Source organism: Balaenoptera physalus (genome assembly GCF_965194825.1).
Source record: "Balaenoptera physalus genome assembly, chromosome: 4".
In the NCBI taxonomy this organism is placed as follows: Eukaryota; Metazoa; Chordata; class Mammalia; order Artiodactyla; family Balaenopteridae; genus Balaenoptera; species Balaenoptera physalus.
This window is the reverse complement of record NC_138891.1, coordinates 30,787,967-30,803,647: the sequence shown is the minus strand read 5'-3', so window position 1 is coordinate 30,803,647 and position 15,681 is coordinate 30,787,967. Positions and strand designations below refer to the sequence as shown.

Below are 15,681 nucleotides of genomic sequence, written 5' to 3'. Positions count from 1 at the left end.
AACAAAATATTCTTGAGGATCCAATAACGTGCTGACATTTTCATTTGTTCAATTATTCATCAACTGTTACTGAGGACCTACTATGTGCTAGGCTCTGTGCCTGAGACCAGGAATACACTAGTGAGCAAATCAAACATGGGGAGATTTTAGAGGAAATTGTGCACAAAAGTAGGATGACATATTTGATAATTCTAATGTTTTTCTTTGTGGATGTGTGGTTTCAGATCTCCTTTCTCCTTGGGAAAACATTAACCAATGACATTCTGCCTCTCACAGGTCTGTTTTTCTGTTCTTTGCTTGAGCTGAGTAAAGGCCTAGAAACCTGAGGTGACCCTGACATTGGATCTTTCTCTGCCCTGTGTCTCACTCAATACCTGTTTAGATATTTATGAGCTAGTCTCAGGATGGAGATGTGACAGGTGGTGGTATTTAGGACTATTGCTTTGGAACTTAGAAGGGAGTTTGGGCAGACTTAGAGGTTGTTAAATAGAAACTGATGATGTAAGATAATAAGATGACTCAGTTTTAGATATACCTGTGGAGAATCCAGGTGCCTATATCCTGTCCTGGTAATCTTCAAACTTCTGTAGATGTCTAGAGGGTACTGAATCATGAGTCAGGGTCATAGGGAAGGTCAGGGGAATGGGAGGCAGGGACATTAGGATTACACAGAGGCGGGATTCCAGAAGAAATAGTGTGAGCGTGGTTGTCACTAAGGTTTGAAAAGAGAGAGTACTGATAATTTGACAAGGATTGGCTGCAGAATGTGATCTATTGAGTCAAAGATGAGAGGATAAAGGTGAGAGGTTAAAAGATAGTGGTGGGGGACTTCCCTGGTGGTCCGGTGGTTAAGAATCCGCCTGCAAATGCAGGGCACGCGGGTTCGATCCCTGGTCGGGGAACTAAGATCCCACATGCCAAGGGGCAACTAAGCCTGCGTGCTCTAGAAGCCCGCACGCCTCAGCTAGAGAGAAGCCCGCGTGCTGCAGTAAAGAGCCCGTGAGCGCAACGAAGATCCTGCGTGCCGCAACTAAGACGCAACACAGCCAAATAAATAAATAGATAAATATTAAAAAAAAAAAAAAAGGTAGTGGAGGAAGTATAAAGGCTTATCATGATAAAGACAGAGAAAGCAAGGGCGGGTGATGAATTCTAGTTAGCCAGCATTGTAAAGAGAAGGGCCATGAAGACAAGCACATTATAGGAGAAAGCATATTTTTAAAAGTTAACTCTGGGGCTTCCTTGGTGGCGCAGTGGTTGAGAATCTGCCTGCTAATGCAGGGGACACGGGTTCGAGCCCTGGTCTGGGAAGATCCCACATGCCGCGGAGCAACTAGGCCCGTGAGCCACAATTACTGAGCCTGTGCGTCTGGAGCCTGTGCTCCGCAACAAGAGAGGCCGCGATAGTGAGAGGCCCACACACCGCGATGAAGAGTGGCCCACGCTTGCCGCAACTGGAGAAAGCCCTAACACAGAAACGAAGACCCAACATAGCAATCAATCAGCTAATCAATAAATAAATCTTTAAAAAAAAAAAAAATTTAAAGAAAGTTAACTCTGAATTTGTGTTCTTAATAAATGCCTGTCATTCCATGGTGGGATGGGAGAGGGAGGTGTATCTTTATTATAGACACAGAGGTTTAGAATTGGTAAAGCACATAAAGTCCTCCAAGCATCTGTAGGCAACTTGACAGCGCCCCACTCATACCTAACACTGGGGCCTTTTAGCGTGCTCTGGAGACTCCCCACTGCCAAGATCTTCATCTCTGTGCTTGAAAACTCCCCCAAACTGGAAAAAGCCTAACAGCTCACAGCAGGCAGGAGGTGCCAAAGAAATAACTCTTTCCAGAGAAGTGCTTAACCAATGACCCTAGCAAGTTGATGTCTAAATATTCCAATTCTGTCATTTCTCGGGTGGGATAATTTTGATGCATGTGGTTTGCACCCTTTCCTGGAATTTCTCTGTAGGATTAAGCTCTAGTCATCCTCTGTGGTAGCTGGCTTAATAGTGCCCCTTTTGTTTGCTGCCCTCCCTTCTCTGTATCACTCCTCACTTGTCTACCCAGGCTCCCTATACTTTCCAAATGAAATCTTTGCCCTTGAATCTTTGTCTAAGGATCTGCTCTGGAAGAACCTACATTAAGATGCTAGCTTCCCACTTAGAGTAACAAATACCTGCCCAATATCCTTGGTGATGGTTCTAATACAATCTAGAGTATATCTAGTACTACTTCAGAACAGCCTAATTGCCTTTTGGATGGTTTTCCTTCTGATATTAAGTTGAAAGTTGCCTTCCCTAATCTTCTAACCTCTTGTGCAAACGTTTGTCCCAACTCTGCCAAATATTGGGAGATATATATATATATATATATATATATATATATATATATATATATATATAGTTTCTGAACCCCATTTAAGAAAATATATATATATTTTTAAATGGGGTAGAGAAATTTCATAAGCATGTTTGACAGAAGACTTGCAGACCTAACCTGAGGTCCTGTAAAAACTCCAGTTTGACAAGGAGAAAATTGGCCAGCAAACATACCAACATCCAGCACTATGGAGTCCTGCAAATATGATGCAGACTTAGTAACCTGGAGTTAGTCCCCAGTTCTTAGGAGAAACGGAGCCAAAAATCAGGAGCAACATTATAGGCCTATGGATGTTTACAATGCATTAAGTATGGTTACAAATAATAAACTTAAAATATTGGTACAGGGAGATAAATATAAATTTCGGTAATTACCAACACTTTGTGAATGAGATCTATGTTTAAAATATGGAAGTGGAGTAAAATATGTGATATGAGATATGGGAAATTGAATTATTATATGTAAAGGAGTTATAAAACTGAGGTTATAAAATTATAAATCCAGGAACCTGAGTGACAAAGAACCATTTGTTGGAAGATAAAGGAATGTCTTTAAGTGATACCACTGTGGGAATGTCAACTTAATCAGCCAGCTGGCTAATACTTAAAGAGTCCTTCCTAAAGTATATTACAAAACCAGCACAAAAGCAAGTAGTGTATTCACCTTAAATTCTTTTGGGAATAAGAAAGATTCATAAAAGAATAAATATTTGTGTTGGGGAATTTTGGTTCTTCACATATTTACACAAATTTGTTTCTTCACGTTACGTTTGACTATGAGTTGAGCATATTATAGACTCTTCATTTATCTTGATGGAATTTTCCTTTCTTGTTGGAAGAGGAAATGACTTCTACTCTAGGCCTAGTTCCAGACAGCAGGGAGAAGCTTACAATCATAATGGAAGTGATGGGAACATTGGAAGACTGTAACCAAGTTATCTTGGGCATGCACCTGAAACTACAGAAACAGAGTTCAAGAAAGTACTGAGAAAAGAGAATAGGTTTTGTGGTGAATATCTCCAATAAAGGAGCAAGGAGATAAAATAAAACCCTTACTATACAATTACATATGGAAAGAGGGAGGCTGCTAGAGTCCATTGTGGTCACAGGTCTCTCCAATACATTCAACTTTTAAAAGGACATGTTCAAAAGCAGGGAGGAAGGACACATGGCCAAGGATGAATACAAAGACTAGATGCCCTTGTAGTGATCTTATCAGGAAGGCTACAGTCCAGAATATGCTGCACTTGCAAGATTGCTAAGGAGAGTAAAAATCTCTCTTTTTTTTAACATCTTTATTGGAGTATAATTGCTTTACAGTGGTGTGTTAGTTTCTGCTTTATAACAAAGTGAATCAGCTATACATATACATATATCCCCATATGTCCTCTCTCTTGCTTTTCCCTCCCACCCTCCCTATCCCAGCCCTCTAGGTGGTCACAAAGCACCGAGCTGATCTCCCTGTGCTATGCGGCTGCTTCCCACTATCTATTTTACATTTGGTAGTATATATTAGTCCATGCCACTCTCTCATTTCGTCCCAGCTTACCCTTCCCCCTCCCCATGTCCTCAAGTCCATTCTCTACCTCTGCATCTTTATTCCTGTCCCGCCCCTAGGTTCTTCACAACCATTATCTTTTTTTAGATTCCATATATATGTGTTAGCATATGGTATTTGTTTCTTTCTGACTTACTTCACTCTGTATGACAGACTCTAGGTCCATCCACCTCACTACAAATAACTCAATTTCGTTTCTTTTTATGGCTGAGTAATATTCCATTGTATATATGTGCCACATCTTCTTTATCCATTCATCTGTTGATTAAAAATCTCTTTTTCAATCATGTTGGAAATAAAATGAATAAAGAAGAAACATGCTGTCTCACTGCTTGGAGCTAAAGTATAATGTTTGCAGCTGGAAGAGAGGAAGTAGCCAGATTGAACTCTTGTTTGGCTTTTGTCTTTTCTAAGGAGTTATACTATCTCTTGTTTTTTCTACTTCTCCTGAGAGATGAAATTACCGTAAGTAAAGAAATTTTCAAATATTATGATTTTAGCAGAAAAACCTTCTTTGGAAAGAGAACATTGAGGCCCAGGATAGATAAGGAGAGAGGGGATTAGTCTGGTAATGCAAATTGCATTCAAAATCCTGGATCTAATGACAGTAATAACAACAAATGCTTACATAGTTTTTACTATATAAGTTCTTTCTAAGTGCTTTACTTATATTAATTCTTTTAAATCTCACAACAATCCTGTAAGGTAAATGCTCTTATTCTCCTTATTTGACAAATGAGAAAGTTGAGACCCAGAGAGGCATCCAAGGTCCAGCTAGCAAATGGTGGAGCCAGGAATCGAACCCAGGAAGTCTGAGTCCAGATTCTCTGGTCTTGACCACCAGAAAATGCTGAATTTTAGGTAACTAAAAAAATACTGAGGATGTGATTGCAGAACTTTCCCAGCAATCTTGGAGGAATCAGAGCTTGAAGGGATCACTGAGGAGTGGAGGGGGCACGTCTTGGATTTCGTGAACAGGAAGACACATGAATCCCAGAAGTGGGAGCTCCAGGGGCCTGGCATGGATACTGGCAAAGTAAACTGGAAGCAGATGGACTACGAATATTCAGAAAAGGAAGCCATGATCCTTGGGAGCCAGCATGGTTTAAAGCAAGAATAAGTCAAGCCAAAAAAATAAAGAATAAGTCAAGCCCAATTAACTTCATGTTATTACTGAAAGAGACCACTAGCCTGATAGAATGCTGAATCTGGATCTTAGCAAAGCGTTTGACCAAGTCTCTGCATTTATATTCTTCTTTACAAGCTGGAAAGCACAGTGTTAGCTGTAGGTAACACCACAGTAACTTGGGAAGTAGAGCAGACTCATCCAAGGAGAGTTGGTTAATGAACCACTTTCAGTGCTTACTTAACACTGTGTCTGGCATATTGGAGCCTCATGATAAACAGGTATTACATGAATGAACCATGAAGGGTGCCTCTAATTCTGTGCTGACCCCTGACTTCCTTAATGTTTTTTCTTTATCAGTGACAAAGATAAAAGTCAAGAAGGCATGTTTATCAAACTTGCTGGTGATACAAAGTTAGGGCGAAGAATTATTTGGATGAGTGAATTAATTTTTAAAACTGTCTCAATATGCTATCAAGATAATTTTTAACAGAGTAAATCTAAAATCCTGTATTTAGGTTAAAAAATTAATTACGCAAGTACAGAAGGAAGAATACCTTGCTTGAGGGTGATTCACGTGAGAAAAAAATAGCCTAATAGTTTTGATTGGCAATAGGTTTACTATAAGCTAAGAGCATTCTAACTGTTCAAGATGCTAAAAAGAATCTTAGGCCCCATTAATAAGTGTCTGCTTTACAAATGAAAGCAGGCAATGGTTCTACAGTATGTATTAATCAGAGCACACCTGGAAGTCCATTGTCAATTCTGAGAGCTACATTTTAAAAAGGAAATATAGACAGAAAGATTGAGCTCTATTCAGAGGTGACCAGAATGATCAAGTGTCTGTAAACCAGTGCTAAGAGAAATGATGGAAGGCCTGGAAAAGATAAATCTTAGAAGTGAGACAGTATTTGGCTTAGCTAGGTCCAATGGGTCAAAGATAGAGAAGGTAGCTTTCAGCTCAGTATGACGATTAAAATGATTTGTAAGGCAAATTTGCTACCTTGAAAAAGCAGTATTCCTACTATCCTTGGAAATAAATAGTTTTTATCAGGGCTAGTAACCAGGGATGCTGTTTCCAGTGAGGAAGTTCAAATTTGAGTGGAAGGCTGCAATAGATGACTTTATTTTCTCTTTCAATTCTAACCTTCTGAATCTGTTTCAGATTATGACACTCTTTACCTTCTTTTTTCCTCCACACCTTAAAAGCTAAAAAGATAACTATAGAAAGATAGATGGATGGATGGATAGATAGATACTTAGGAGCTAGTAGAATATTTTGGTTTCTATATTCATGAAAAGACAGCATTGGATCAAGTAAACTATTGTGGTCAGCAATAGCTTCCTGACACACTATATATATATAATTAAAACTGTCAGTTTTCATCCCATATACAGTGGATTTTTAAAAATAAAGTAGCCTAGAGATTTTGGTTTCTTGAAAGTAAAAGTATGAAAATCACTCCTGGCTTTTTACCTTCTTTACCCCCTTCATGCCATATCATTAAGAGGGCCTGAATCAAGGTCATGAAAACTCAAGCTGTTTGATTTGGAATGAAAGAAAATCAAAGAGAACAGATGATACATGGGATGTGGAAATGAATATCAAGTTGGACAAAAGCCCAGTTTTTCTGTAATATCCAAGCTGATCATTTTTCTCTTTTGCCTTAGAAGGGAAGTTACTGTACATTAGATGTTCTATGACCTTTGCAGCAGTTTCAGCTCATTCAGTTGTCATGCTCTGGCAGCTCTTTAAAAAGTTACCCTGGATATATAATACTATAGGGCTTATGGCAATCTAATTTAGGCAGAAAAAGAAGGCATGGGGGCACTAAATGTTTTTCAAGTTTTTATTTCTTGCTACAAAAGTGCTACAGTTAATATTTCATGTCATTCTTCCTTTGATGGAATCATAGTATAATCTAAGATTTTAAAATAAGTGTGAAGGAAACCCTATAGCATAGAATTGTTATTTACCTGACTGATGCTGGCCAACTCACGGAGTAAGTTGATGTCATTTTCATCTTCAACACTGACACGGAACACCTTCTCACTGAATGGTGAGATACAGAAGAAAGAGAGAAAATTTACAATTGGGTAATGTGTTCAAATTTTTTGGCTAACAAGGAAGGGCTTGCTCATTTAAGGTGTCAGTCACTTACCCTTCAAAGTGCTCACCAGAATGGTGAGCAGATGCTAGGGTCACAGTCACGAGAATCAAGAACGCCAGCATTGTGCCTGATTAGGTCTTTTGGTGGGTTTCACCTGCTTTTATAATCCGGGGTGTTCTTTGTTTTCTTCTCCTGATTGCAAATAGGCACTATCAAATCTTGATTAAAGGTTTTCCTGGCATTGTTGCCCTGGTAGCTGTGTAAGGTCTGCGAGTATATCTCTCTTAACACCTGTGGAAACAGAGCAAATAATCTGAAGTTCAGCCTGTCTGATTTGGATGTCAGACCTAGAATAGTCTGGAGGTAAAGGAGTTTTAAATAAAATCTATTTTATAGCCTTTAACATTTTTTTGATTTGAGAATTATATAGAACAAATTCTATAGAATTTGACATCCCAGTCAAGGTGTAGAACATTTTCATCAGCCTAAGAAGTTCCTTTGAGCATCTTTTCAGTCTATTTCTGTACTCCCCTCAGGCAACCACTATTCCCATTTCTAGCTTCATGCGTTAATTTTGTCTGTGCTAAAACTTTATATAAATGAGGTCATATGGTATATATTTCTTTGTGTCTGGCTTCTTTCATTCGAGATAACATTTTTGAGATTTATTAGTGTTTTGTTTGTATTATTGGTTTGTTCCTTTTTATTAACGAATGGTATTTTATTGTATACTACAGTTTATTTTCCTGTTGGTGGATATTTGTATTGTTTCCAATTTTGTGTTATCATGAATAAAGCTGCAATAAACCTTGTATACAAGACCTTTTGTAGATGTATGTTTTCTTTTTGGAGGGAGGTAAATATAAGAATGGAATTGCTAAGTAATAATGTAGGGAGGGCTTCACACTATTAAGATTCTGCCAAACATTTTTCCACAGTGGTTGTATCATTTTAAGCTTCCCCCAGTATCCAGTTGCTCTGCATTCTCTCTAACATTTTGGTGTTATAGTCTTTAATTTTGGTAATTTTAGTGAGTGTGCAGTGGTATCTAATTGTAGTTTTAATTCATATTTCCCTGATGCCAATGACATTGAACATCTTGTCATGAATTTTTTGGCCATTTGTAAGTCCTCTTTTGTGAAGCATCTATTGAAGTCTTTTGCCTTTTTTTTTTTTTTAACATTTTTTTAAAAAAATTTATTTATTTTTGGCTGTGTTGGGTCTTCGTTTCTGTGCGAGGGCTTTCTCCAGTTGCGGCAAGTGGGGGCCACTCTTCATCGCAGTGCGTGGGCCTCTCACTATCGCGGCCTCTCTTGTTGCGGAGCACAGGCTCCAGACGCGCAGGCTCAGTAGTTGTGGCTCACGGGCCCAGTTGCTCCGCGGCATGTGGGATCTTCCCAGACCAGGGCTCGAACCCGTGTCCCCTGCATTGGCAGGCAGATTCTCAACCACTGCGCCACCAGGGAAGCCCTTGTTTGCCTTTTCATTATTGTTTTTCTTTTATAATTTGGGTCTTTTACATTTTTTCCCAAGAAGTCTTTGACTATCCCAAGGCCTCAAACATATTTGCCTATGTTTTCTTATGGGAGCTTTGTAGTTTAGGTCATTATGCACAATGTAAGTTATGGATCAACACGTTTAAAAAAACATGGGTATCTAGTAGATCCAGTACTATTTGTTGAGAAGGTTTTTCTTTCCCCATTGAATTACAGTCGGTGTCTCTGTCAAATTCATTTGGCCGTATATGTGCGGGGTAATTTCTGGATTTCATATTGTGTTCCATTGATCTATTTCTCTAATTTCATGCAACTATCACAATGTCTTAATTACTATATAGTAAATCTTAAGGTCAGAGAGTATATAAATCCTCCAGTTTAGTTCTTTTCCAAGATTGCCTTGGCTAGTCTAAGTACTTTACATTTTCATATATATTTCAGTGTCAACTTGTCAATGTCTATGAAAATAGAAAAATCCTGCTGGAATTTTGATTGGTGTTGCACTGATTTATAGATCAATTTGGGGAGAATTGATATAATTATACTTTTGAGTCTTCCAACTTATAAGCATGTTATCTCTGTACATTAATCTGGGTCTTTGTCAAAAAGTGTGAAGGGTCTGAGATACTATCCTACGTACAAGATAAAAGGTTATCCAGCCACAGTTTCATAGATGCTGGCAGAAGACAAAACTCCTGGATCAAAATTCAAGGACTTTATTATGCAAGCACAGCAGACAGCATAAGCTTTATGTTTGTTTCAGTCCTTTTACTCCCCAGTCCTATAGGGATGATGTGGAGGAGGGCCCAGGTAGATGCTGGGTGCAAAGGTTTGTGTCACAATTGAGGTATACCAAGTTTAGGAACCTCTCAATCTTATAAGGGAGCTGCTAGCAAATCTGCCCAACTTTTACCCCAGAGGAGACATTAGCTTTAATATCCTGAACGGCAAACAGAACTTTCCTTTGCCCTAGAGGAGGATGTCATTTCTGTCTTTCAAGTTGTTTGCTGTACAAACATCTTTGAAAAGATAGTCCAAAATAAAAGCTGTCCCAAGACATGCAGAAACAGAGGGATCCATGAAGACTTGTCTCTCAACAGTTCCTACCTCTTTCTATACACTGTTGACTTCTGGTGAATTTTTCCATGAGTGTGCTACTCTGTTGGTCACTCTTACTAATCTGACTGACAGGGACTGGGACCAAATCCATTCAGTTTGCCTAATATGGCATTTAATTAAGGTTAATATCAACAGGACTCCCAACAGTATGAGGAAACCAATCTGTAGTATTGACCTCAGCCATGCCTCCCTAGGGTACCAGATCTAACCGGCTGAAGAAATTCCATAAAACATCAGTGTCTGCTTTAGACAGTCAGGTAGCTTTCTTCTTAAATTTCAGTATTGACTCTTCCACTGAGACAACAGTACAGTTACAACAGGAAATATTAGCTATTGTATAAACTGCACCATCGCCTGAAAGAAGGGAGTCTAGAGCAACTCTGTCATGTGTAACAACTTAGAGTAGGGGTTCAGATCTGGATGGCTAAAAAAAGAATGACATAATCATTTGTGGATGACTTGTGGTATTGTACTTGGGATGGTAAACATGCTAGAGAATTTATTTCAATTGGTACTTTGTGAATCCAAGTGGAGGGCAATTAGGATTTTCAGTAATTAACATTTGTTTTTGTTAGTTGCAATAATTTTTCATAGATATTAAAATTGCTGCTTCCCATCTCATGTTTATATATTTAAATTCTTCTTTTTTATGCGGAGCTTTGGTGATTAATAAGCCAAGAGGCACCTTTGTATCTGTTTGTGTTTCATGTAACAGCGTGAGATTTTGGAGAGGCTGTAAACTGCCCCATGGAGTTATGATTCATCCTATGTGATGTCTCACTTTCTGGAAGAGCACTTCCCCAAGCATATTCCATGGTGTTAAATAGGAAAGGGTTCTAAGGTCAAATGTGTTTGCTTTAAACTAAAATAAACCAACTCATTTAGTGTAGGGCTTTTTAGAGTTGTTAATATGTATTGTAAATTATCAAAAAGGGACTCTGATACAGTATTTCCCAAACTTATCTCACAGTAGAGTGCCAGGTTGGTTAAGTCCAGCTAAATTAGAAGGTTTAGGACTATTGCTAGACCATTGTATTTGGCTGTGGAACGTTTTCCTCGAAAGCATCACTTAGGACCAGTGATTTTGGGAACACATTTTGGGAAACTCTAGACTGAGTTAACAAAGGGAATCACATTAACTTGTGGATTCTTGGTCTGTTTTGTTCAAGGCCAAAAAGTTTATTGTGACTTCAGTGTTAAGGTCAGTGGGCTAAGTGCTATCGGTGTGATTGTAAAATACTAAGAATATATTCAGAAGAATGTTTACAGGCATGTTTTGAACACCCACCTTGGATTATAAGTTATACTGTTTAGAGGGAAGTTCAGTGAATATATACAAATGTATATATAGTTACATTTGATTACATTTAATTATATGATTTATGATATTGAAGTATAACTTGCTTTTGGAGCTGTATAAAAAAAGCTTCACTGAAGGATAGACAGGTCCAAGAGAAGGAGAGATGGACCTGCACTCTCTATGTTTCTAAACAGTACCCTGCCTCCAGGATGATGTTGTCATGGATGTCAGGCTCTCCCAAGTTTCACCAGGCAGATAAATCACTCCTCTCAGGAGGGGCAAGTAATGATCACCCCTCCTGCGAGGAGTGACTCAAAGTGACTCTGAGTATTCAGAGATGAAAAGGGCTTGATTTCTGCTCTTCAAGCCCTGCTGTGCCAGGCATATTAGTGGTTAGACACAAATTTTAAGGAAGTAGTTTTCTTGACATCTTTCTTCTTTTTTGTAGCGTGTAGGTTTAACAATTGGGTCAATTGGTGATTCTGGGCAAACCATTCTCTCAACTTGAGTGCTACCTAGAACTGATGGGTGAGAAGTAAATAGAAGGCTCTTCTTTACTGTTGAAGGACCAGATGATTCAAGGGAAGAGAGATAAATCAGGGAATGTGCAATTTCTGTTAAATCAGAGAAAACAGTTCTAATGACTTGGAGGAGTTCAGTTACTTTGTACGTATATTTGTGTCTATTGGATATTGAATAGGAAAAATTTTATATAAAAATTATTCTCTCAGAAACCCGGTATCATCATCATTGTTGTCGTCATCACCATCATATTCTATCATCAGTTGCTAGACCATTTACTATGAAAGAGGAACATTATTGCTTCAATTCTGATGTTTAAAACATGGTAGGATTTTCAGTGATAGAAGAGGGTAGTTCCTAAATGGGAAGTTATTTTTGAAAAAAGTTAGCTTTTGTTTCTGTTTGCATCCAATCAAAATAACTGATTGTCAGTCAGTGCAATGAAAATTCTGCTCACGTTTTTATCATAACTGAACTGTCCAGTAGTTTGTGAAGCAGCCAGAATTTCCCTGTAATTTGAGTGGTATAACTGATTGATGACACAATCTATGGTATGGCTCCAAGGAGGGCAAAAACGACCTGAAAATGTTATCCAGGTGTACCAATGGCCTGTTAGCTTTGTGTAATTATATTTAATATTCAAATAGACTGTCTTTTTATGGATCTGAAGAGGGAGGCTAGTAAACATTTTCTTGGAGGCTTTTCTCTCTGGCATCTACTGCTGTTGGTACATATATTTTTTTAAACATGTACATTATCATTAATCGGCATAGTCTGCATATCTCTGGTGGGAATGTTGTTTTGTTACTGAATTGCAGACCAGTATTTTTGAAAGCTGGGAGATAAACAGGACAACTTCACCCCATAAATCTTGCCACCTGACTCATCAATTTGAGGTTCCTTATTGAAACAAGGAAAACATCTTTAATCATGCAAATATTTGGAAACTGCAAGCATATCTCTATTAGGAATTTGGGAGATAATTAAAATGGACAAGTTATGATTGATTAACTCATGAAGAATGGGTTAGTTAAAAGGCAGTTGGTTCTTGTTTTATCCTTCTATCAACACCCCATCAATAGGAATTAAGAAAACAGAATAACTAGGTTACAGCTCCTTGCTGAGGGCAATTAATCAGGACAGAAGAGTGGGGAGGTAAATTGGAATGATGCCAAATAAACCAACCTGTTTTTGGATCTACAAAAGATTTATCTTTGTTAATTCTTATAGACCATCTTAATATTTTGATCTTTGATTTGCGTATTAGATGATAGATTTTAGGGAAAGATTCCAGGTATTTTGAATTTTTAAATTAATAAATGACCTTTTTTGTATTTCCATCTTAACAGCTTTGGAAACAAACTTGTAAGAAGGTGTACATTTCCACCTTTAATTCAGATAGAAATATTTGTTTTATTCTAGTTTGTAAGATAATGGGGAGCTATTTTTATCTTAAAATGCTGTAACAGAACATTCAAACTCCTTAAAACCTTTTGAGGAAAGGGCAGGGTTTTAATAAATAAATGTTAATAATATAAAATGCCATATGGCTAGAAAAATAAAAGCATAAAATCAATTCTAAAAAGAAAATGTCAATATTCTCTGACAACCTGTTTACTCTTTACCTGATACGAATCTTCAAAAAGGTCTGTGTTCTACTTTGCATGGCTCCAGTTCAATTTCAATTTATTCTTAAAATTAGTTTGGAAGGGAAGCCTCCAGGCACACAGATAATGCAGCTGATGCTGTCATTTGGCAGTCTGGTTCTAACTACCAGATTGGTTTTTTCTCTTCCCAGGTTCTAAGTCATTGAGACTCTTGTGTTTCTTTTATATTATTATGAGGTAATTTTATAGGCAAATACTATGATGACCACTCAGGTTGACACTTGAGAGTAACAGGTTAACAACAGATTCATCTGTAGTCATTTGAAAAAGTTAACATTTGAGTGCTCAGAAAGATGGTCAGTACAATGGGTGTTAGCACTTGGATTTTCACCCTTTAGGAGTGGTGTATGTTTTAATGTTGGAATGTTTTCAGATCCCTTTGGAGGACTAGGTATTATATCACCATACTTTTAAATAATAAAATTCTTCCAAAGAACTCTGAGAATTAAGTAGCTAAATTGACACCTTTATTGAGATTTAAAAGAAGATTCCAGAATCTTTGATTGTTCAGTTTTTTTTTTTTTTTAACTTCAGAGTTTTTTGGTCTCCAAATGCAAGCAGGGGTGAGCTTGCTTCACAATTAATGACCTAATTTTGTAGCACTGCATGCTGCTTCCCAACATTGATCTGACTGGGAGGCAAGTCTGTTAAACGTGATGTCAGCAGGAATTACTTTGACAGCTGCCAGAAGCAGTAACGTAAGTCTCAAAAAGTATTCATTTTAGAGTGTGGTGGTCTAGAATATTGGTCTGATGTATACATACTAATGGACAATCAAAGACAGTAGCACAGTATTCAAGAGAAGAACCCATAAGGAAAAGCGATCACATTAATGGAACATTGGGAGGTAAGGTCGAAACACACAAAAATATCCTCTTTAATTTCAAATTAGAGCAGCAGAATCAAAGCACATTCTTCTTTTTGATGGTCTCTGGTACTGCTTTACTGTCATGAGAAGTGATTCCAAACTGTATGAAATGCCATCCCTGATACATGGCGTATTGGCTGTTGATAATACTCTTAATTACTCTTAATATTGGTCCCTCTTAATCTGAAGAGAGTGCCTCTGTGGATGGGCTACTGTTTTCATTCTCAGGATTGATGGTCCAACATCAGATTACATGATAAACTTGCTCAAAGCATGGTCTTGTGTTTTCTAACAGTGTTAGATAAACATTCAGTGTCTGCATTTCAGAGTGGGAACACAAGGATGAGTCAAATAGCAAATTAAATTTAGGAATGCCATCTGCTGCCTTTATTTTATGAATTCCAGCCCATAGGACATTGACTGGGCGTGAATGTATAAGCCATTGTCTTTTATTGTTGGACTTACTACAAACATTGGATAAATATTCATCCATGCTGTCGGTCTTCTTAGAAAGAGTAAAATTCAGCAAAAATGAATTTTTTTTAGTTGTTGTAAGTTTCTTGTTTTAATAAAAATAAACCTCAACAGAAGAAAAGCAGCATGTACTCGTTTCTCTGAGTGCCACATCTCAGCAGGCTTCAGGAACTCATCCACAAGGGGTAAATTGTTTAATGTGTAATTGTAAGCAGAGCTGTAAAAAGCCATATTAGGCTTCCATGATTTTATTCTCTTCTTCTGGTAAAAGATCATTACTTCTCCCTGGGCCCCTAATGGTTAAGCCTTTTATAACTTTTCCAAGAAAGTTCTTGATTTCTTCTGATGGTGACTCTTATGCCGTGTCTTTCCTTCACAGTGGTTTCTTTAAGAAATTATGTTTTCCCAAATGCTTCTGAGGAATTTTTCTTATTTTCTTTCAAAACTTAAATTTTAAAAAGTCTCCATTTTGGAAGGACAATAGGTACATCTTCCCTGAGCAGTTTAATGTAAAGTATGAATTTATAGACATGAAATTACAGTTTGGTGCTATCATTTAGAGGCATTCTTATCTTTCAATATCTGTTCCCAGTCTGGCTCTTTAACAACGTTTGCTCAGATGCAGTGGTTACCAGGACCAGTAAGAACTGCTTTTCAAGGACTTTTGTAGATTTTTAGCTAACTAACACCATAAAATGAGTTCTCCATTTCCGAGGCTAATAAAAGTCTTAATGATATGTGCATCCAACAGATGGGACAGAGGGCTATTTTGGCAGTGGGCAGTTGAAATCTGCCCTCAGTTGTTTGTATAAGGCTCTCACTAAAGTCAATAAAAGGTAATTTTCACACACAATTTAGTTCAGAGTATAAAATGTGGGAAAGAGTGGCTGGTTTAAGTCCAACGGGCATAAGGGTAGCAGCTGGTAAAAGTTTAGTTTGATGACAAATTCTAACCGACAGACTGACAAGTTGAACAAGAATAATACAGGACCAAGTCACAAACTGTGGACAATGGCAGGGCTTCAGAAGCTGAGAGAAGGACATAGCTGAAGTAATTATCCCC

The 15,681-nt window shown here is 37.8% G+C and overlaps 1 protein-coding gene across 1 annotated transcript in view; it reads right to left on the bottom strand.

The window, feature by feature from the left end:
• CPB1 (carboxypeptidase B1) overlaps nucleotides 1-15,681 on the bottom strand; it is a 69,088-nt gene that overhangs the window by 37,416 nt on the left and 15,991 nt on the right. Inside the window, exons 2-3 of the mRNA XM_082459615.1 lie at nucleotides 7,224-7,463; nucleotides 7,039-7,114 (exon numbers count right to left, since the gene is read on the bottom strand). Of these exons, the coding sequence (XP_082315741.1) occupies nucleotides 7,039-7,114; nucleotides 7,224-7,294 (147 nt within the window). The 5' untranslated portion in view covers nucleotides 7,295-7,463. The remainder of the gene's footprint in view (nucleotides 1-7,038; nucleotides 7,115-7,223; nucleotides 7,464-15,681) is intronic.